General features: G+C 29.6%; 2 protein-coding genes across 9 annotated transcripts in view; one reads left to right on the top strand and one right to left on the bottom strand.

Annotated features, from left to right (window-relative positions):
* The window catches only part of Vha44 (V-type proton ATPase subunit Vha44), a 50788-nt gene extending 43295 nt beyond the window's left edge, over positions 1-7493 (top strand). For all 4 annotated transcript variants that reach the window (XM_085818923.1, XM_035356907.2, XM_085818922.1 and 1 more), the window contains one exon: positions 3006-7493. In XM_085818923.1, coding sequence (XP_085675049.1) covers positions 3006-3104 — 99 coding nt within the window. In that variant the 3' untranslated portion in view covers positions 3105-7493. The remainder of the gene's footprint in view (positions 1-3005) is intronic.
* The window catches only part of LOC118186759 (uncharacterized protein CG43867-like), a 285190-nt gene continuing 267152 nt past the window's right edge, over positions 7229-25266 (bottom strand). For 2 of the 5 annotated variants that reach the window (XM_085818917.1, XM_085818918.1), the window contains exons 30-33: positions 19687-19770; positions 16053-16208; positions 13718-13967; positions 7229-8085 (exon numbers count right to left, since the gene is read on the bottom strand). In XM_085818917.1, the coding sequence (XP_085675043.1) occupies positions 8027-8085; positions 13718-13967; positions 16053-16208; positions 19687-19770 (549 nt within the window). In that variant the 3' untranslated portion in view covers positions 7229-8026. Of the gene's footprint in view, positions 8090-8252; positions 13968-16052; positions 16209-19686; positions 19771-25266 lie in introns of those variants that run through there. The other 3 variants (XM_085818919.1, XM_085818921.1, XM_085818920.1) reach the window with 3 other exon arrangements.

Genomic DNA, 25266 nt, shown 5'->3' with positions numbered 1-25266 from the left:
AATGCTGATGAAATTGGAGACTAAAACATTTCTCATCATATTGTATTTTAAGCTTATTTCTTAAGTTGGTTGGAATGTTGAAAACATTAGCACCTGAAGTTTTTGTTTTCTAGTTCTTCAACAGCTAAACTTAATATCAACATTAAATGACATTTTCTCTGATTTTTGTTAAAGGAACATAACTCTTTGGTCTTTTTTCATATTAATTTCATAATTTATTTATAAGGGTAACAGCACTTATAAAATGAGATGTAATAAACCCAAAAGATATGTTTATAACAATTTAATGAAAAAGTGGCAAATTAAATGTGTAAATGTTATATGTAGAGCCTGTCACATGGAATACCTTTGAATGAATGAAACAAATGCAAATGAAGCACATTCTACATGGAGACTCAGAGGGTAGGTGAAATAACTGTTCAGCAATACTGTCAACTGCAAAGTACTTACGCATGAGGTATGGCCAATTTCCCCTTTAGCCTGTTGTAGTGCTTTCTGGCATTTGATAATCATGACGACAAATGGCAGAGAAAATAAAACTGATGAAAAATATGGCAGACTTTCGTTGCGTTCTATGCTGAGAGAACTGTGTTTCCAAATGGAGATCACAGCCAACTCCAGAAAGCACACATTAGCACCACATTTTGCAAGTTGTTCAAATTGCAAGGCTAAATACTATCATTCAGCTGTAAGAGACTTTAAATTTTGAAATAAAGAGCATTTGACATTTTTCTAAACTAAAAAAATCTGATGTGTACACCATATGACTTCCTTGTACGGAATATTAAATTATACGCATTTTTTCTTGCATTTCATTTAAACTTATTGGATTGAATTAAATCTACTTCGCCGACAGCGCATAAACCACAATAGAATAAATGCATTCCTTAAAATTCACTCTATTTGTTTACCATAGCGACACTCTGGTACTAGGTTCACTTAACAGTATTATATTTCATTCATATTATAACTTAGAATGCACAAAATTTATATCATTTAAAGAATTATCTAATCGTTGCCACATGTTCTATTCAAATACTATAATAAAGCTAGAATGATGTATAAAAGAAATTAAGCAAACAAAACAAAAAAGAAAGTTTTTCATAGATGATTGAGTACTTCTCATTCAATTAGTTTATTTCTCACTTCGCGACAAGGCAAAAATACATAAAAAGTCAAAATATCTGTATTAAAAATTACAAAGTAAATCTTAAACACTTATTTCCTCAAAAAAATTCCAGAAAGGATTAAGCATGATTTAATTCGATTATACATGATTAATACATAAATGAAGGCATTATCTTTGTTGTTGCAAAGCTAAGTTTCTCTATGGCAACAAATCCACTATTCTGCTGTTTCAAATGTAAACAAGCAATGGCCGCCATCAAAAACATTATTAGGCTTAGCGGCACTTAAACAACTTTAAAATTGTTGATAATTCTAAAAATATTGCATACAGATTTACTAAAGGCATAAAAACCTTAACCGGAAGTTAAGAACAACATAATTCAATCATTTTTAAAGCAAAAAATGTACAATTTACAAACATATAAGAGTAAAGAAACTGAGATCACTGAGCCGGGTAACAGAGTGGATATATATATAAATATATTTATATAAGTTTGGTGCGGCCGATTACTACCAAAATACGAGGTGCACATCTACATGTTATAGCAGGCCTATATACAAAATTTCAACGTTCTGAGGCTACTTGTTTTTGAGTTCGTATAGACGCCACGAAAAATTCTCTTCAGAATTCATTTTAAAGCAGTTTTATAATTATTAGCAGTTATTTTCGGAGGAAAAGAGTCTTTTATTCTGTCCTTACGTACATATATAATGCAAAAACATCGTTAAATTTCATTCGATAGCGGTCAAAATGGATATTTTTGTTGAAATATGCTACCTGAAACTTTTCGCGATTACAATACTTCCTTTTTACTTTGTAGAAGGAAGTAAAAAGGACAAGGACAGGGAAGCTGATTAAAGAACTGTCCTTTCTAAAAAAGGATGCTTGGCGATCCTACACAACATTTTAGCTGTTACTGGCATTAAATCACTCTTTTTGTGACTGGTTTGTTTATAGAAATGATGAACAGGAAAATACGTAAATACTGTGAGTTCCATTCGTTTTGTATTAAAAACATCTGCATATAAAATACTTCTGTACAAAGAATTTAAATATGTATTCATCTGTTGTGCAGGAGTGGATTAATTCATTTTACCTTAATTCCTATAATGGAAAAATTATTTCAACTTCTGAACTTCTCAGTTGCCTTCAGGAATAAATTTCATTCTTGAACTCAGGGCTGGATTTAGACTTGATAAAGCCCTAAGCTATTTGAGATATGGGGCCCTTTATAAATCCAGATAATATATGTCAGTGCCAGATATGATTTTTGAGATACCTAGAGGGTTTTTGGGCCTTAAGGGTTTATAGGGTTTTTGGGCCTTGTGTAGCTTATATGTAAATCCTGCACTGCTTGAACTGAGTTTCACTGTATATTTCTAGGATCAGTAATAAAGGAAATGATATCTGTTTCCTCCTTGTATAAACACACTGTAGATATTTATTCATTCACTTATAATTATTTATAATTCCATTATTATTGCGTTAATTTTCTTCTGCTGTGCTGAATAAAAATATTTATGCAATTTTTCTTAATCCAAGGGATATTTTAGCAATAGTATTTATTAGTATGGATATATGTCTTAGTTTTCACATTGCTGCTGGTTTGGGGTGCTAAAGCATGATTTTCTCTCACCTTTTTTATTTTAAATGAGTGCGTTATCTTTATATTTTCAATATTGCATGTCAGTCAGGATTACTTTTCATGTGAATTACAAGAATATTATTTCTGGTAGTTACTCAAAAGTAAAGCCATTTACGCTTTTATTGTATATAGCATTAAATTTTGTTAAATAGATAAAATCTGATATGTATATTATTTTATCAGCTGACTATCACTTATTTTATTTATTTATTTTGTGATTTCTTTTCCTAGGACATTCCTGGTGGTTTGAGTTCATTTGGAGTGGAAGAATATTACCCTTATGTGTATTTCAAAATTAATATTGATATGATAGATGATATTAAAAAATAGAGTAGTTTTACCATTCCATCCTTACTTAAATTTTTAGTCCTTAGATGTACAAATCTTGGATGATAATTTAAAGCATTCCTTTATTTGGATTTGTGGAATTATATTTTAATCAAGTGATGCAATAGCAGATTAAGTGGTGTTTGGAGAAATATATTCATTTTGTAATCCAGATATTAAATAGCCACAATATTTTTTCAGATCATTGTGTTTTTGGAATATTGAGTTTGAATTAATATTTTAGTATTTTGTTTTAGTTTGAATTTCATTATAAATCATCTGAAAATAGTCACTTAAAAACATTTTTTTAAATAGATGGATACTATTATATGGAATTTCATTTCTCCATAACTGTTTTAAAATATCCTTCTGCATGATAAAATTTTGCATATCAGTCTGTAAATTTGAATGAAATAGTTATACAGATAGAACAACCAAAAAAGATGAAATTAAAAATTTTTATTATCAGAAGTATTGAAATGAATGTATCAGAGAAGTATGATAATGAAAAAAAATTTTCATATTGAATGTTTAAAAACAATAATTAACTAAATGAAATAGTTCATATAAATTTTATTCCTATTTGAAAAAAAGTTTTAAATTAAAAAATTTTTATTTCATGACATTTATTTTAAGTATATATGTTTATAAATGAACTTCATTTTTTAGCTGTAGTGTTACTTGCAATTTCCACAAAAAAGTATAACATGAAGTTCTTTCTGTATACTTTTTGAATAAAATACCTGTTAGGAAAATTGAAATTATAGAAAAAAATAATTTTTGTGATTCATATATTTTATGGATTCAAGATGAAAATATGTTTTTTCTGTGCATATATTTATTAAACTGTTTGTCACTCTATTTAATATTGTAAATATTTTTGAAAATATATATGTTAGAGACTGTTATTTATGTGAGACTTTTATTGTTCTATATTATATGATTTTGCCATCAAGTTTTATTCACATGAAAAGGCTTAGAACAAGTTTCTTTGATAGAACAAAAAATCGTACATGCAATGAAAACACTTGTTATTCTAATCCTTTAATTTAAAATTAGAATTTGCATGGTTATAAATAATCACTGAGCATTTAAAACAATGCTCTAACTTAAAAATTCAGCTCGTTTTTTTATAGGAAAGTTCAATTCAAAAACAAAGTTTATACTGCTGTTAATAAAATAAACTAGGTAATTTGAATTCTTAAATTATATTTATTTTATATTTTGTGAATAATAATAATGGTACAAAATGGAAAAGGTTGAAATTTAAGAAATATAGTAGTGATCTTTGGAACTAAATCTATGTTTTTGTGAATAATTGATTTAAAAGTCTGTATTCTATGTAAGTTAATTATGTGTGTGTGTGTGTGTGTGTATCTAGATAAGATACAATATAGTAAATGCAGGAATTGCCTTATAATGTTAATTCATTAGGAATAGATTGACTAGTCATTAGTTATATATGTATTAAAAACCATCAACATGACATGGTTATATAAAGTACTCATTTTGTGCATCTGATGTGTATTTTGTCAATAACCAGAATGTGTTGTTTGATCTCTTTTTATTTTGATATTGCTAATTGTTAATTCATTGTTATACAGTTAATGAACTGATATTCAAGTTATAATCAAGAAGAGAAAATCTGCATAACCGTGGACACTTTTTTTCTCTCTTTATATTTATAAGAAACTGCAAATTTGATTTAAATTATTTGCAGGAATATACGCACATTTTTTTTTTTTCTGGTAATTTACAATTTTGCTCACCAAAATATGTGTGTAAATTCCTCCAAAAACAATGTGTATATTTTTTCTTTTATATGATGTACATGGTGTATATGGGTGTGATAATAAATGTTCTGTCACACCTCATAAAAATTTCTCATATTTCATTTATTGGTATTTTTAACATAACTAACAAGTAATAAAACAAATGCCATAATAAAAAAAATAAGCAGTAATAAAGTAAAAAAAAAAATTTCACACTCATGAATGTGTTGAAATTATTATTACAAATTCTACTTTTTGGGGATTTAGTAATTAATTTTAAAAGATTAATTCTTAAAAGTAATGCATTTTATTTTTAAATAAAATTATTTCATTAATTTTTTTACATGAAATTCTGCTTGAAATATTGCACAAAATCTTAATGTTAATATAAATAAAAATTATAAATTTTATTTGAAAAGCATTTAATAAGTATGTGGAAAAACATCTAAAACTTCACAAGAATTGGTATTCCCTTAATGTTCTGCAAATATGTATATTATTAATTTATTTTAATTTTCTCATTTTAAATACATTTTATTTTTAATATATTCAGTTCATAAATTTCATTAACATTTACAGCATTATTTTAATTAATAGAAAGTTTTTATGTAATTCATTACAAGCCTGATTATTTGGTTCTTCCCTCACATAATTTAATAAAATTATAATAAAACATATCATTTAGGAACAAAATTGATCAGTGTATTAATTAAACCTTATTAAAATTATGTATTCATTAAATCTGTGTTTGAAGAAATGTACCCATTCTTAATGACATCGTTATACACCCTTAACTGAAATTAAAAGTTAATAATGATTTAAATGTTTTCTGCAGTTGTTGTATCTTCTTCTTTGTGATTCAGTCTTAGTAAAAATAGTTTAGTTCTTAAAAGAATTAGTTTGCTGAGCTTGGATATTCCAAACTGATAAAGAGCATAACACTTATTGAGTATGCAGGAAATAGGACCAAGGCGTAATGTTACGGAGTACCTTTGCAAATTAATGCTATAACCTCCACATATTCGTTTAAATAATAATATAATAATAAGCACAGAATAAGCATTTGCTAAGTTAAAAGGAAAGAAGGCCGATGGGCGAAGAGAGAGATTGATAAGGAAGTCCTCCATTGATGGACAAAGAGCAATTACCTGCGGTTAACCACAATACGGGTGGCGAAAGCCCCTCGTGATAGTGTAACATATGCCGTAGACGGGCAGGAAGTAGGTGGCTCTTACGAATATGTCATTCTTTCAGTAGCTTTTTCATCTAAAAAGAATATCTTCAATACATAACCATAATAGTTAATAATAGATATACATTACACTAACTAACAACAAATTAAGTATATGCTAAAGTCTGTGATTTTGAATGTTTATTGCTCTATTCCCCTTCTTCTCACTACCGATCAATGTCCTTCCCAGCCAGTTTTTGTTTTATTTAAATATTACTTTCTAAATAATAAATAAAATTGAAATGTAGTACAGTATAAATGTGTATATAAATTTAAAATTATATTTTATAGATGTATAATATGTTTAGATCTACAGAATTTCAATTATTTGAAACTGATTAATGCTAGATTCTTGTAATCTAAGATCATTTTTGGATATGAACAATATTTCAGTTCTCTGAAATTCAGCATAATAAATTTTATTGTAATTTTTCCTATTGTAAATATGCAGATAAAATTTTTAACAAAATTTCACTGTAACATATTTTTATTAAAAATTTAATTTAATATTTTCTCTCTTTCTGTAATCAAGGATCATGAATTTGCAGATTTTTTTAATTGTAGTTAAATCATTACTTTTGAGTATTTCTGGTGTTTTAATATCGAGTTTATGCAGTTAAAAGAATTAATTTATTTACCGCTTTTTGGACATTTACTTTTAATTTAAAGCAATTCATTTACTGGTTTGTTTACATCACCACCAGTAAATAGGGATAGTTTCCTATAAAACAGCCCTTACAGAAATTTATCTGGCATTAAAAAAAATCAAAAGTATAAAAAAATGAGAAAGATTTTATTTTATTGAATCCAAAATTTCCTTTCTAAGCATTTCTTATAAGGTAATTATATTATTTATCCATTAACATATATGTATGGAACATAATGTTGGTATTTTTGAAAGGATTCAAATTAGGGAAAGCTATAATGCTAAGGTTTTTGTAAACAGTATATGTGTTTACCTATTTTTTCTGTTGTTTAAGGACATAACTTGAAAAATTTAGACTAACTTAAAGAATTTAGATTTGCTAGTTACTACACATTTATATATATATATATAAAAGCATTTTGAGACATCTTTACAAAAAGAATTCTTTACATCCACTTTGATAGTCAATTTTTCTTTATATATATATACACACACACACAAAAATTTATTATGTAGAGTTTATATGCAAGATAAAAAATGTTATAAACAAATTACTAGAAAAAGATTACACCAACTTGGAAATTGAAAAACTACTGTAAAATCACTTGGATAATTTTAAATTTAAGCTGTAAGCCCCCAAATTTATTATTTTTGTCTCAATTATTATATATTTGTTGTATATATATATAATATAATCAATAGTTTTGTATTAAATAAATTCTAATTAAATTATTACTGAAGTATCATTTGGCTAGTTATTTATGTGCAAGTAGTTCAAATTTAATTAAATTAAAAAGAAAAAATAAATTGGAAAGTCAAAGCCAAACCTATAATCTGCACAACCTTGATCCAAGATGTATGGATTATCAAAATTCTATTGCATAAAGTATTGTTTAATACATATAAATAAGAAATGTTCCAGTTTATTTCACAGTGCTTGAATTTAACTTGTTTCCAACCCTTTTTGGTCATAATGATTTCAACAGGTCTTGCTGAACTTTTTGTTTGTCTTAGGTCCTTTGAGAATGTGTAAGGTTCCCACTGTTAAGAATTCCTCTGCTTAAAGCATACAAGATGTTATAACTTAAGGAAGGATGCTTTTTCAGAGGACTTTCTTCAGAAATCTAATTTATATTCAATCATACAAAGAAAAAACAATAAAATACTCGTAGGATTTAAATTTCAGTCAAATTACCAGTTTTCATTCTTAGTCATTAGACCAGTGACTTTTCTTTTGGTTGGCATAATATTTGTTTGCTTCTTTAGGCAGATTTGATTATGGTAAAGTGCATAATGGCTGTCCATCTAGAATGACTGGCATGCATTTATACAGCACTGTCTAAAAAAAAAAAAATTCTGATATTCATGTTGTACATGGAGAAAATCACAAAAGTTCAGGGTGAAATTACATACAGGTTTTAAGTAAGCAGTTAAGCTTTGTGAAAATCATTTCAGTCTTTTTATTACATTCTATCATAAAATGAAAAACTTCAACACACAACTTTTAAAAACACACTTTTTATTTTTACATTACAAAACAGAAAAACACTAACACTGTTCATAGCAGCCAGGTTTCAAGTAGTTTGTGATGGCACATATACTTTTTATTGTAACTCTAGGAAGTAGGAAAACAAAATTTGGGTTAAATACACATACACAACCACACACAAAAAAAGAAATAATTCTACAAACTAGCTGCAACACGTTGAGCTGTCAGTCTCTTAACCTTTCACAAATCCTTGCAATTGAGAGTTTATTCTCATTTGCATGACTAACCTTTTTTATACATCATAAAAAATTATACCTTTAGTTGATGCAAAAAATATACAAGGATAGCTCAACTTTACAGTCTGGCTCAACATATCTGAAAATATTTTGACTGAATAACACATAATGATGATCAGTCAACATTCATATCGGGTAATTTCCATCATTCATTAGAGTGTGGTCCTCAGCCTTAGCTTTTTTATTTTGTATTTGTGTGTTTAAAACATAACATTATCTGACAGAGAATAAAAATGTCTACCACTTTCAAAGTTTAGAATGTATTAACTTTTAATTAAAAATTTTGTAGAATTTAAAATGAATTAGAATTAATATCCTATAGTAATATGAATTAAAGCAGAGGTGCATTGAATATGCAATCTAGCATTTAAATGTTTTTTAAATTAGCAATTACCTACATTTAAAAAGTGGTTTAAATTTTACTACTTTCAGCAATTTATTGAGTATAAGAATGAAAACTTTGGCTTAGGGCCCTTTTAACAAGTCAGAGAATTGATGGGAACATTAAGCTTGCATCAAAGCTTTAAACTTCAAATTTAAATTAAAATGTGATGAAATTCATATCCTCCTGGATAATTTGAAAAGCATTTTCTGATGATGAAAATGTACCAGAGAATTTGTATTAGAAACTGAACAATTTCTGAATATTAATTAATTTCAGTTAATATTGTATTTTAAAACCTTTCGTATTTAGAGGTTCAAATCTTCAAAAATGTACTGATGGGGGAAAAAATCACTTTAATTACAAAAACATCAGTCTAAACATTTAAAACAAATGATTTAAATTATTGTTTAGTAATTTAAGATGTGATTATTATTAATAAGATATGCCTAATTCACATACAAAATTATATAAGATGCCGAATTCATTCACATACAAGGTTTAGTTTACTTCCTTATAATGCCAATAAAAAGTAAAATGTTTAAATTTCATTTTAACTAAGGTACAAATAAAAAAAATGTTTTATGATAAAAAGTTATCAATGAATGAACTACAGGAAATGAAAATGCTCATTAATATATAAAACATGAAAATACAGTCTGATTAGATGGATTATGTAATGATATGTATGAACATTCATATAAAACTAAGTCTAGATTTTGATACTTAATAAGAAATTTATATTTTAATATCCATGTTTTTATTTAATATATCTATCATACTACTAAATGAAGAATATGTTCAAGACTTCCAATTAGTTGTTTACAGCAAAACTATCAATTTTTAATCCATCAGAAATGTAGCTATAATTTTCTTGAAAATACTGTTTGAATAATAGCTTGCAATATTTGTTAAAGACCAAGCCCCAATCAAAAAGGAATAAAAATATTTTAAATATTGGGTACCCATAAGAAGGTAAGGCATTCAAAACATCATCCAGCATTGCTATCAACTTGATTACTGCCATAAAATGCCCTAAATGGATAAATTGCCTTAATAATATATGAAATTGAAACAACATTTTGATTGGACAAACAATTTTCATTCTTCTTTGTCCATTCTAAAGGGCAACAGTCTCTATACCAATCATTATACAGTACAAAGTCCGAAATCGGGACTTCGGCAATTCCGGATTGGGGATTTTCCGGATAATAGATCATCAATTTAAATCTGGTAAGTTGGCATGTTGAAATTATACAATTAAAAATATGAAATCGCAATTTATGAAATAAAGAAAAATTATGATCTAAAGGGTATCAAAATTTATAAAAGAAAGATTAATATTTATTTGTTTACTTTATTAAACATTTCTTTCAATGTAAGTTTAAGATGCTTCCACAAAAAATTAAAAAAGTTCCTTTTTCTTGTGTCATATACAGTGAACTTTCCAATGCCATACTCCTCGCATAATTTTGAGACGGATATGCTTTTATCAATTTTTTGCAACAATTCCATTTTTTGTTTAATGGACATCGAAACATGGTTTCGCTTTGTAAATCCTTTGGCAACTCCAGAACTGGAAACTCTTTTCGACATAATCAAAAGTTCAAACTTAGTTTTTATAAAATTGCCGTAATAATAACAGTCTGCAAAAAATAATAAGCTGGATCAAATTAGAAGATCAGGGAGCGGTGCAGTCTGCTGCATTAATTGAAATGCCTTAGTATCAGTAAAGATAATTTTATTCTAACTTAATAGCATCCGTTATACATTATTAGCTGTGTATCACAAGATTGGTGAGGAAAGCCAAGTTGTTTCGCTAAATTTTGTCTTGCTCCTATTGCATACTGAATTAAGCCTGAATCGTATTAGTTTAGTTATTTACTATACCTACGTTTATTTCTTGTACATGCTTCAAACCAATCTGAGTACTAAATAAATAAAACTCCCACATATACTTAAGGCTTTATCTAGGGCCGGTGCTCGATACCGCCTGGTGCAGCCACTACCGGTCATAAATTCTGCTACAAAGCGCTTTCCTAAGTTCTAAATTTCCACCATGCCTAAACTTTGGATCCCAGTGCTTTCCCTAAATCATAAATACTTCTCATCCCTTAATTTTGCCGCTCGGTGCTTCCCCAAATTCCAAAAATTTCGTCTTCCCTAAATTCAGCCATCTGATGCCGACATATTCTGTAGCCGCTTCTGGGTTTATGGTGAATAACATCAACTATTTTTAATTAAAATAGCACTAAATGTAATCTTTTGGCCTATGAGTTTCATTAACAAAATCTATTTTTAGCATATGAAAAGAATTTTTCCTCGTCAACATTTCTTAGTGCATTTAAAAATCTATAATCATCGCCAAGCGTAATGTTAGTATAAAAAGTTGCCATACTTTTGTTATTCAATTACTAATATAAAAAAAGTTTAGACATCACAGCATGAGTTATTACTGAAGCTGTTATGTATTGATAAACATGCGGTGATGAAAGCAAAATAGTATAAATAATGACTTGCCAGGTCGGTGTCAGGGATATAAAATAGGTGAATGTTTCGGTTTGAGATTGTATGCCAAGCAGATACTCAGCTATGGAGCCAAATTATTAATCTCACAAATTTATGCTTACATGATTGTTTTTCCATAACAAGGTATTTTATTTGGTGCTTAAGTGAAATTAAGAATCAGAATTTTTAAGTTAAAATCTCCACATTTTATTATGGATGAAAAAATCAAATGTGCATGTGTGAAGCATTAATTAAAAAAAAATGTTTGTGGCTTTGAGGTCTGGATAATGGACGTCCGGATTTCAGAGTTTGTACTATAATACTCATTTTCAAAGAAATAAAGAGCACATGATATTTTTAATCATTTTCAAAATGATAATTAAAAAAGTGGTTGAAATATATTTCTTATTTTTGGCATCATTATGTTCGTAACTTTACAAAGATTGGTTTTCCTACTTGGATTGTTACAAAGGTGTTCCAGAACCTATCTTTGTGAAATTCCCCATCACTACTTTAACATCAACTGATCAAACTGATATACAGCACCAAGATTAGGAATAATTTGAGCCATTATTGCAGTTAGATTGACTATATTCCAAGAGATTTTACAAGCACCTGAGAGCCACTAAGTTGTAAGTTAGGCTTGGACTGTTACAACATCAAGACAATAGATTGTTATGGGTACTGTTTCAATGGATTCACATGGATGTAAACAATGTGGAAATACATAAAACAATAATTTCTTTTTATCTTTGGTTGATACATAAAAAACACACAAAACATGTATTTGTGAAAATCAAAAATCATGTTAAGGGCACAAAATTGGGGTGTAATTTTTTTTTTATCATTTTACAATTTATAAATACAAAGTTATCTACATATTGTACAAATAACTATATAATAGAAAGATACAGCTGCAAATGCTATAACTTAATAAATCTTTGAAAATGCATTAGTAATTCATTTAATATGTTTAGATATGCAAAAGATATGTAAATGATGACAAAAATATGATAAACACTAAATGCAATAATTATTGCCAATCAAAACTAAATTGGACACATTTCAAAATAAATAACAAATATAAAAATCTAAGCAACATAAAACATTATTTGTTGCAGCGGATGTACATGTACTATAACCGTTTTTTTTTTCACTTGTTTATACGTCTTGAAAATTAATTACTAAAAAAAAAAGAATCTAATACTTATATATCAAATGAATTAGCACCTCTGATGAATGTTTAATTATAAAATAAATGTTATGATTTTATGTTTATATATGAAATAAACTTTGGTGAATTTAATGCAAGAAATGTGCTCAATTTTTAAGGAAAGATTCCCCCCCCTTTAAATGCATAGCTGCCAACCATGAAATATGAAAATCCAGGAGGACTTTGTGCTGTGTGGCAATGCTATTTCAGAAAGAACTAAACTGACTTAAATTTATTTTGCAATGCATGATTCAAGTTAATTATTTATAATGCGTTTCTAATGTAAAATATATTAATATTGAATTAGATATTCTAAGTTTTATGTTTTCTCACTAATTTCATTCCGTAATATTCTTATAATTTTATACTAAGGAAACAGAAGAAAAGCTTTTATTTATGAAAATACTTTTAAATACTATGAAAATGAAACTAATAATTAATGTACATACTTAATTCGATAACTTAGTAATAGTATTTATTGATGTTAAACAAAATTAAATACAAATATTAATTGATTATATATTAGTTTAATATACATAAAAAGTTTTACAGAAAATAAAAACACTTCAACTCAGATAAAATTTCAGAAGATAAATTATGCTGAAAATCACTATGGATGGGGAGATGGAATTTGCACAATTTAAATTTCATTTATCGCCGAGAGACAATTTCTTTAGTAAAGGCTAAAAATTAAAAATCGGAAGATGTGACAAAAAAAAAAAAAAAAAAAAAAAAAAAACATGATGGTAAAATCAGGAAAGTTGGCAGCTATGTAAATGCATAAAAGAAATGCTCAACAAGATAGTTGTTTATATAATCATAATTTCTAAAAACATCAGCTGGCAGCTTAATAAGCAAAATCACATTATCTCTGACAAATATACATACAGGAATTACAAACAAATTATTTTGTTTAAAATAAATTTAAAAAAAACTGGGCTTTAAAAATGATTAAAACATTCACTAGAAGCAATTTTTTTTTAGAAATATCCATCTGCCCCAATATATGAACAACATTAATCAAAAATGAAAACTAAAAACAGATGTTTAATGATGATGAGTACATGTTGATCACGTACAGTCACTTCCTGCTCGTTTTTTACTGAAAGCGCCTCGTCTGTTATCCAGCTCGATAGAGGATGACATAGCTTTGTTATCATGTAGACCACTTGCATCGTGAACTCCACGGGGAAAACTATCTGGGGCAATTGAAGAGCGGAATTTAGAGGAAGATCGAATCTTATCTAGACGAGCAAGTGTGGCAGAAACACTTCCAGTTCTTCCAATTGCATTCATATAGTCTGCTACCAATAAGGTTATTTCCAGAATCTGAAAATGCAATAAAACTAAAAGGCTCTATACCTTATTTTTGAACATAAAAACATACTGGCATATTTCAAATTATGTTGTTGTGACTTATGTCACTTTTCTGACAATAACATCATATCGAGGCCACGATTTTTATTGTGGCCAAGAAATTATTGTGCTTTTATTGTGGTCTTGTACCTGCCACTGCTTAGACACCTAAGGAAGCATTCACACAAGGGCTTTACAGTCACAAATAGTACAAGCTGAAGTTCACTGCGAGGTAACTAGACCCTGTCGTCATGAAAACTGTTATAAGAATTCTGTGTAAATATTCTAACTTTTCAACTTAGCATCAAGATGGCATAAAAAAGAAAGGACCAATCATGGCAAAGCAAACACAAACTGATATCCAGTCAACAATTTTGATGTGCCAGCTGCACATTCACCTTCCATGATTTAGAGTTAAAACTGTATTCCATGGTGTGAACAAAGTTAATGGCTTTTACTCTTTACTAAGCTGCAATAGCTAAATTCTTGTGTGAATGCTCCCTTACAGGTGATAGTACAAATTGTCCTGCTCCAATCTCAATTTTGAGGAAGAATCATCTGGGACATAGATCTCCCTCCCTTTCTTTACCTTTTATCAATCTTCCAGGAGAGCATTTGACTCGAAAGTATTTGAAGTGCCCTCAAGTACAGATATACTATATACTTAGAAATATCCATACCTTTTCTGAGATTCAAACTCAAGCTCAAGGTTATTTCAGCTAGCTCCTCTACCACCATGCCAAAAGGTTGGTTTAAATCTCAAATTATTGCAGGTTCAAATTATTCCAGATAACTAGAATAAGGCAAATCACACTAAATAATTTGGTTTTCCACTAAAAATAACAGTTCAGTTTGGAAGGTTTATTTTTCTCCATCAGCTCCACCAGAAGTATATATTAGGAAGCTTTTACATAACAAGTGGAAGTAAAAGTTAAGGATAGATAGATTTTGCAGTGCTGACATTTGCTGTTATTTGTGCTTAAAGGTCATAACAATTAAAGAAGCTAGGTTACTAAATTAATTAAACTACTAAATTAAATAACAGTTTTTTTTTTTTTTTTTTTTTTTTTGGTATATGTCTAAAACTTACAGATTCTGCAAGGAGTAGTAATTTTAAGTTTGTCAATTTTAGTTTATATCAACAGCTGTAGAGCAAAATAAACTTGAATGACTTGATTTTTACTCATTCAAGTTTATTCAACTCAATGAATGAGTTGAATAATTATTTGGCCAGGCAAGGTCGATAAGGCTTCCTTCAGACAGCTTTGTGATCATATGGTTTCATAACTTAAAGATAGAATTCTGTTCACACCCATGTAATAGGATTTAAGCCACAGCCAGTAAGTGAAGGCAAAATTACGCATGCATAAATGCACAGTTGGCTCAGTAAAACTACTGACTGAATGCCAGTTCATGTTAGCTTTGCTGCAATAGGTTGGTAAAGAATCAATCACCATAATATAAGATATCAAATTGACATGAATAAAAAAGTTTAAGAAGATTTTGGCAAAATTCTTAAAGTACTTTTTGCGATGTAGCAGAACATGGTCGCCTAGCAATGAAGCTCGGTTTATACTCTGAACAAAGCTTATGTCGACTGTAGTCTAGAAAGGCTAAATAAATGCGTAGTTTTACATGTAAATTAGGTTTAATCTTATAATATATGCAAACAGTCTATAAAGCAATGAATGCAAGTCTCCTGCCAAGTATGCAAGTTTTTTTCCCTTCTTTATCATTTGCATGTTTACTGGAGCAGCAATTTTTAATTTCTTCCAAAATATACTTAAATATATATTATACTCAAACTTGTTTACGATTTGGCAGGGGGCTTAATTTTGAGTTCATCTGAGGATTATTCTTTCTAAGACCAATCAATTATAGCTTTTTTTTTAAATGGGATTTGAAATTGAAGGGATGGGAAGAATTCTTTTTGTATCCCAAAGCAATTGTGCAATTAGTTAAGAATCCTATTTAATAAAAGTATTTGAAAATTGGGTGAATTTATAGTCTATAAAGGAGGGGGGACTGAATGTAATAAATATATAAAAAATATCTCACTTTAGGTTTAGGCATGGAAAAGAGTAATCTTTCTGTGACTTGGATACCCTCTCCTGAGGCTTTCTGGTCAGTGGTCTGGCACACAACAAGCATAAAATCATCACGGCAACCTCCAAAAGTAACAATGACCCCATATGGATAACGTACCAATGGTTGCTGGAAAAGAGAAATGGTTTTGATGCAAAACACTTATTCACAAAAGAAAATCATTAAATTTTCAGAATTTTCTTAATGCATTAAATATTGCGTCATTTGGAAAGTTCTGTGATTTTTCAAATCGAAGCATGTTTTTACTACTGATAAAGGAATGACCATGATTGAAATGTATGTTTAAATATAGTCTTTCTGCTCACATTGCATAAGTCTAGCATGTGTTATTGCATAATTTGTGTTTCAGTGCAGAGGTAGGAATAGAGAATCCAAAAGTTCATTTTTATCATATCATACCTCTTTCATTTTAAAAAATGAAAAAGTTCTAGTCAGACTGCTCATGAAATTTATTCAGTTCTTGATGACACAGTTTGAAGGTGATTTGAGAAATACAGAAATTTTAGCTTCAAAGATGACATTCGCTTTAGATGATCATCTTCTGTAAACAAGAACATATGAAGCTATCACTGAAACTCCACACTGTGTAGTTCAAGAATTTTTGGACAGACTACATATTTAAAAGAGTTCAGTGTATCATCATTTGAAGAAGAATGAGTTATTTAAATTGCTATCATGAATGGGTATGCCATACTTTAAGAAAGCAGAATATGCTTGCTCAGGTTTCAGCATATGATTCTTTGCTAAGAAGAAATAAAGAAGCTACTTTTCGAAATGGCTCATTACTAGAGATGAGAAATAAATACCATATACAGTCAAAAGTCGTTAATTCGGACACCCATAATTCGGAATGATCTATAATCCGGACCTCAAAACTAAAAACTTTCTGTGCATGTGCCGCGTTGACACATGCGCATAGGCGTTTACGCTTGCGCGTAAGACCTTTTATGACTGCACATGTGAGTGTGCGCAAGTGCAGAATATGTTTTCGCGTGCGCATTTTATGTATAATGGACGTATAAGCTAAAATTATCTAATTATCTATTTCAGTTAATGTTGATGATTGCATTGTTCCTTAATTTTCAAATTGGATTCGGCTTATTATTTTTTGCAGACTGTAAGAGCAATTTTATAAAAGTAAGTTTAAACTTTCGATTATATCAAATAGAATTTCCGATATATATTTGTTAATATGTAAAGGATCTAAAGCGAAAGTATGTTTCGAAATCCGAAATCTGTTTATTAATTTCACGCTGCTCGGCAGGGGGAACGCCGCAGCGGGCCGCGTAATGAATTGGAAGTTGATCTGTCAGCACTATCCTTATCTTCAGCGCAGATGTTTTTATTTTATTTGGCTTATAATTCCTTACCAAATGTAGCGTTTCATCTCGATATGCTCCCTCTTTGATATGATTTAAAACAAGTTCCTCGTCATTATAATTCGCTTCCGATAGCGAAGAAAAGTAACAGAGGTTATTAAAAATGAAAAAATTTCGATTGACAAATTAGTCGGTGTTCTCGACACAACAATTATAGGACTTGAACAGCGGAACTTTGTAACTGAACAAGAAATTATGTCTGTTCAATAGAATTAAAGAGAAAGTATTATCACATGAAACGAAGCAAAACTTAAACAACTTACATTGAAAGAAATGTTTAATGAAGTAAACAAATAAATATTAAGCTTTTTCTTTTTGCAAATTTTGATACCCTTTAGATCATAATTGTTCTTTATTTCATAAATTACGGTTTCATATTTTTAATTTTAGAATTTCTGCATGCCATCTTACGAGATTTAAACTGATGATCTATAATCCGGAATCGCCGAAGTCCCGACGAGTCCAGATTAACGACTTTTGACTGTAATAATGTTACAAGAAAAAAATCATGGGGTTAGCCAAAAGAATCTCCTTTAATAACTCTGAGAGAAAGCAGCATAACAAAGTAATGTTTTGTGCATGTCAGGACTACAACGAGATTGTATATTATGAAAGGTTGCCACTTACTAAGAGAATAAATAGATCAGAAAAAATATTCCCAAATGGCAGTTTTTAAAAGCAGAAATCAAAACAAAGTGCCCTGAATTGACCAACTGTTGAGGTTTTGTCCTTCATCATGACAATGCTTGGCCCCACATTTCGATCAACATCAGCCAACGACTTATTGAATATGGGTAGGATGCTTTGTGTCATCCCCCATATTCATCAAATCTTGCCCCCTTAGATTTTCATTCTACACCTCACTTCAAAATTCTCTGAACAGCCTGAAATTTACTTCTTTGGAGACTGTCAAACAACACCTCAAGGACTTCTTTTACAAATACACCTAAGACTCTCTCTCTCTCTCTCTATATATATATATATATATAAAAAAAAAAAAAAAAAAAAAAAAAAATTCTAGCTGGCAGAAAGTCATAAAAAACAGAATGATGCTTATGTGATTCAATAAAATTTTCATGTTTTAGTACTGCTTCATTTCTATTTATCGTAAGAAACTGCAGAATTTTTTGGATGACCCAATACAAATAATATTTAAATATAAATAAACAATGTTCTTTGATGTCAATTCTTTTTCAATACAAGCACTTTCAGTGATGATACTTTACTTTGTTCAGCTGCAAAGCAGCTGATTGCTAATTAATAAATGAAAGACATTTTCTAAACTTTAAAAAGATTAGTAGAATACTTTCAAAATTCAAGAATTTTGATCTATACAAGTAGATAATATAACAACAAATTAATATGCATGTATACAGTGCATTAACATATTTTTAGGAGAGAGGTTTTCTCACATATCCTGGTGAAACTGCTAAATCTCTGCTTGCTTTTCCCCCAATTAAAAGTTTTTTAAAAAAATGTAAGAAGAGAAGTTTTCAAAAAATTGTTTTGTTTTATCCTAAGTAATTAATATCTATTGTCACTGATTTAGACAATAAACAAGGAGAAGCAATAAAGTCTTCTTTATACAGTGGAACTGTTGTTCAGCAATAAATGTCAAAAAAATGTATAAATGTTTGCAATTATTTGTTGAGCTGGCCAGAATGGGTGTTAATGGACTATTTTTTATCCTTTAAAATGAAATCTTACCTTATACATTGCTGTGAAACCACTTTGGACATATAACGAAACATAATGAAAGAAATAATATCCCTACAATTGATTTCAACAAAATGTTTAAAGCTCTGTAATCAAAAGCATTGAAAGAAACATATATAGAAAAGTAAACAATGATGAACAAGATATAGAAAGTAAAAATTGTACATAATGGAGGTAAAATCAAGTATAACAAATTATTTTATGTGTTTGTTTTACATTTTAAGTTATGAAAAGCTAACAAACAATTTAAAAGACCAAAATTACACTTTTTCAGAGTTGTTATGAGATAATATATAACAATGACTTTTTTCCCTGTGTGTAAACACCTGTTTTACAACATAATACATATTTTCATTTTAGAAAACATAACTAAGTATTAAATAGCAAACTTATTTCTAACTTTTTTCATTCAGAGTGTTCCTCTATTTTACAAATACAACTGCATAATTTATTTAACTAAATAATTTAGCATAACTTTCATGTGTCTTTACCATTGTTGTAAAATCTAGCAGAGTAATGCTATCTTCGGAGACTGCTAACCACACAGAAATAGGTTCACCTTGTTTAAGTTGAGTCTACAAGAAAATAATATACATCAATCACTCTTACACTATATCACAATTAAAGGAATTTACTAAATAATAAAATTGATAAATTTATATTCATATAAATTACTCAACTATATAAATTGTTTTGATGCACAAATCAATATACTACAAAAGACAATCAATGTACTACAAATGTACTACAAATGTACTACAAATGTACAACAGATCAATATATTACAAAGGCCCGCAAAAGACTATTTACATTAAAATTTACAAGTTCTTTATGAATCACACTGCATTTAAATTATTTATTATATGCTGCAAAATTGCCATCACTTGTTAAATCATAGAAAATTGGGAACTGAATGTTTATCACTTTTAAAGGATTTCTTAAATTTTTAGAATTTGTTTAAACTAATAAGCTATGAACAATATATACTGAATCTATTTAGAATAATTAATTATAAACAATGTCGCATTTACTGTAATAACAAAGAGTAAGCCTTTTCAAATAACTTTTAATTCTTTCCGGATGGGGATCCCATATATGCATTCCCTATGAACATCTCTCACAACCAGGGATCCCAGACATGAATCTTTGGAGAATGAGTATGTGGGACAGTTGATGCATATGTGCATTTTAAGCTGAACCATTTTTTAAAGACCACTGGATGGCATCCTGTGTCCATTACTTTTGAACTTAACGTAATTTAGGATCCTGATCTTCAGTTTGATCATATTCTACCTAACTTTAGTGTCGGCTGTTGTGAGGGAAGAAAGGGGTTTTGTAAACAAACAGAGCTTGGCTTTAACTTGCCATGTGATATAAACATTCACATTTCTGATGTCCCTCCAAATCCTTTTTTTAATTCTGTTTTTCCACTACTGTGTAGGGTTTTCTAGGGTTACTGTGTGGGATTCTGTTATGCTTTATGTTGCTTTTATTGCTTATGTTATGGGTACTTTCCTTTTTACTTCGGAAAGCCTAGACTTATGTGCATTAGGGAGAACAAGCACTATTTACCAGAGGAAGGGTATATCCATGGTAAATGAGCCAATTAGTGACAAGGATGAGAATGATGATTCATTTTCTAAAGAGTTAGAAAGTGATAATTCTAGTGATTGTGATATGGGCATTTTGTCAAACTGAGTGCTTGCCTTCCACTTCCCGTGAAAGATTCTGTTATTTCAAATTGTAAATAGTCTTTCTTGTATTTTTTTATTAATTAACATATTTTGCCAACTTCAGAATAAATTCAATAATGCATCCGAAAATTATTTCCCAAACCAAGCATTTTTTTTTATATATATCCATATAGTGTGAAGAAAAAAGATTATTAAATGCTAATTTTAACATACATGACAGCTTAAGTAGAACGGTACCAAAAATTACAATCTTGAACCTTTTTTTAAAAATTTTTCTTTCTTAATTTTTCTTCTTTTCTTTCTAAGTTAGATTTAGTGATGCAAAACCCCTATTCTGTGGGATGATTCCTTTCGACTCCCATTCATCATAAGGGAATGTCTTAAACAAAGATGCATTGTCTCGAAAGGGTTAAAGATAGTAAACTACCAAATATTTAAATTTTAATATGAACATAATGGATATGTTTAAATATTTAAATTTTAATATGAACATAATGGGTAGAAAGATAATTGGATAGAAAGTGGTAGGGATATCTATGTTGTATGCTAGTGAATATTTATTTCATACTGCATATGGCTACATCATTGTATATCAAGATATGGGAGATGTATAGAATTAGTTTTTTAAGAGTTTGGTAGAATTAGACAAGATATTTTAGATACTGACATTAAGGAATAAGGGACATGATGGACAGGAACTGTCATATTTTCTCATTTGATGCATGATAAAGACAGGAATCCAAATTTCCATTAAAACTTTGTCCATAACGCTTTTTGATAGATTTATACCCAAATGTTTACCAAATGATTAGTTTAAGAATAAGGTAAGAATGGCCAATACTATTGTAATTTTAGATTTTAGCCATAGAAAGATGTTGATCTTTTAGGTAGAGGTGCTCTTCCTTGAACCAAAAAATTCCTTCATTCTGCAAAGTTGCTTGTCCATATAAGGGATTATGGTTTAGGTTTATGATTTACACTCTGTCCTGTAAACATATTCACTGTCTCAAAGTCCAAGGAAAAAGAAATCAAGCTGGTGTCCCATAAATGATATGGAAAGAAAACTAAAGAAATGTAAATTTGGATTCTGGAAAGTTTGGTTTTCATAAAACTACCGAGTAGAAAACGCTATCCAAATGAACAGTAACATAGAATTCTAAGGAGAGCCATGGCCCACACCAGGCTGTCATGCTAATACAAAAAGAATTTGCAAAAGTGAGGTTGTATATTTTGAGAATAAAATTATTACAATGAAAGTTTCTTATGGCAACTACTTCCTATAGACTACCTTTGACCAGTGTTTCTGAGAACATAAACAAATCTTAATGTTGACCATCAACTCCTTAAGATGACCTAAATCTATAGAAGAATGAAATCATCTGAACTGTAAATCTCCTATAGACTACCTTTGACCAGTGTTTCTGAGAACATAAACAAATCTTAATGTTGACCATCAACTCCTTAAGATGACCTAAATCTATAGAAGAATGAAATCATCTGAACTGTAAATCTTCATATTAGACATATGATGTAATCTAATGTCTTCATATTAGACAGCTTTCTGGGCACTTTTAAAAATAAGTGGACTATCACTTTTGTTAATGGATGGGGGGAGGGGAAACACAGCAAAATTAACTATCAAAGAAAGATATAAAAGTTAACACATATTATATATATATAATTATAACCTTAATAATACTACTGGGTAATTCATTTATGCATTGAGCTATGTATTTGTTATTGTGAAAGACAAAAAATTAGAGAAATCATTATTCTCCATTGAATGTTGAGACATACTACTAAATACATTTATGAAAGACCAAATATTTGGCTATATTCTTATGGATTCAGGTCATTGCCATTATATGTCAACAAAAACAGAAATGCTCTGATGAGAGTCAAAACAGCAAGGTGAGAGAGATGTAAGAAAAACTCCAAATCCTTTGTTCTGCTGCAATTCTGCTACATGATATCTGTTAGCCTTTCAAACATTCTGCTGTTTGTCAGTCTTATGCTAGGTTTGCTGGAACATGCGATGTTTGCTTAGTTATCATTTTTTTTTTAATCCAGTATCCTAATTATTTTGAATGGCTATTGCTGTGAATCATGATTTTTTTTATAAGTTAAATGCATTAATTGGAAGTAAAAAAAAAAGACAAGTCTTTTTATCTTTCTAAAAAATATTCTAAAAAGTTATTTCTGCTAAAGTGCAATACAACTTTGGATTACACATGATTAAAGGGTTTTGGCATTTAAAAAAATAATGGTCAAGAGAAGTTTATTATGCCATTAAAATCAGAAGAAATGAATACATAGAATTACATTGCCAATAATAAACTGTTCAGTATATTATCCGAAATGCACATCAGAATAGACCATGAAGGGAGTATACATATGCTTAAAGACTTGCAAATTAAACACAAAAATACTACGCACAAAGTTGTAATGTATTTAAATTTATGTAAACTATGTCAAATAAAACACAGTGCACCTAAAAAAGGTACTGTTGGGAAACCAAGGGGCAGATGGGAGTTAAACTCTCAAGATGTGAAGTTGTCAAAGATACCAGCAGTCACCCAGGGACTGCGAATATAAACACATAATTTAATGAAATTTGTTCCAGTTACAACTTGCCAAAACTAAGACAACTGAAAAAAACTAGTACACGTAACCCTCGTATAACACGATAGATAGGTTCCTAGAAAATGCCATGTTGTGTGAGACACAGAGGCAGCATAAAAAGGGAGGTTACGTTACGGAAACTTATTAAAAACAAATATTTTTTTCTAATAATACATGAACAACCTAATTTTTATTAAAAATATATATGCATAACATAAAACAAAAATATTACATATTTTAATTTAACGCAGATTTGGTTTAATAAATTTCTTCATTGTCATTGCTCAGTATAACCAACAGAAAACTTTTTTTCGATGGAATGAAATTGCTTGCTCTTTCAGAATTTCTTTCTTCATTTAAAGTTCTGGCATTTTCTTCCCTCTTTGAAAAATTTGTAATTTTACTTTGCTTACTAGTTCTTAGCGGGCCATTTAAAATTTTTTAATGTAGAGTTAGATGGTTTTGCAGCTCTCTTTTGAATTTTCGGCTTATTTCAGCAGAAGGGTTTGCACACAAGAAAAATAATTCAAGATTTTTGGCTAAGCTTAGGCCTTCTTTTAATTTTTTTAATGTTAAAAATTATTAACTTCACAATCTTCACCAGTGGTAGTGTCCTCAGAATCGATTTGATTTACAGCTTCGGATGCCATTTCTATCAAATCTTCGTCAATTTCTTCTTCCGCTAATAAATCTTGAACGTCCTCATTTATCATGTCCACAATAGCTTTGCCTTCGATTGATTTAGCAAGTTCTAATACGCCACCAATTTCATTTTTTGATGATTCACACATGTTTTCTATTTCAACTGAAGAGGGCCATATCTTCTTCTAACATGCATTTAACATTGATGCTTTCAGTTCTTTTACCGACAAAGATACAATGTCGATTCAGTTCTCTATTGAAAATGTCTTCCAAGCTTCCATTAGATTAATTGATTTTGAATCGGTTACGTCTAAAATCTACTGTAATGCTCTTCTTATTTAATATGTTTTAAAGGTACGTAGCGTATTCGGAAACTAAGTACCGTTTCAATCTAGCGCCGTCGCAGCACTGTGGTAGGCGTCCCGTGCATGCGCACTAGTCTTTCTTGTTCACTGACTTTCAATTGTCGCCATTTTGGTTCCTCTATGTTGTGTTTTCAGTTTGCTTGCACATTCAAAATGTTTAAGACAATTAGTTCTCTTGCTGACTGTGAGATTCGTACCGTGATTACATTTTTGAATGCGAGGAATGTTAAACCGGGCGAAATTTATCGTCAAGTGACAGAAGTTTACGGTGAATATGCAATAAGTGATGGAATGGTGAGAAAGTGGGTAAGAATGTTTAATGCAGGTCGAACAAATGTCCACGCCGACGCTCGGAGTGGTCGGCCTTCTGTTGCCATCGATGATTTGGTAAGGAAAGCTGATGAAGCAATTCATGAGAACAGACGCTTCACAATGACAACTCTTTCAGAGGCATTTCCACAAGTTTCACGTACTGTTTTGTTCGAAATTGTGTCTGACCGCTTGAATTATCGCAAACTGTGTTCCCGATGGGTTCCAAAAATGCTTACTGATGTTCACAAAACAAAGCGACTTGTTAGTGCCCTGACATTTCTCACGCGGTACAGTGATGAGGGAGAAAACTTTTTAAACCAAATTGTGACAGGTGATGAAACTTGGGTGTGTCATTTCACACCAGAATCGAAACAACAATCGATGGAGTGGAGACACACTCATTCTCCAAAAAAACAAAAGTTCAAAGTGACAATGT

This window comes from Stegodyphus dumicola, chromosome 6 (genome assembly GCF_044657685.1).
Source record: "Stegodyphus dumicola isolate Sdum_Otavi_A_Nest chromosome 6, ASM4465768v1".
NCBI classification, from domain to species: domain Eukaryota; kingdom Metazoa; phylum Arthropoda; class Arachnida; order Araneae; family Eresidae; genus Stegodyphus; species Stegodyphus dumicola.
This window is presented reverse-complemented; position numbering and strand designations above follow the sequence as displayed.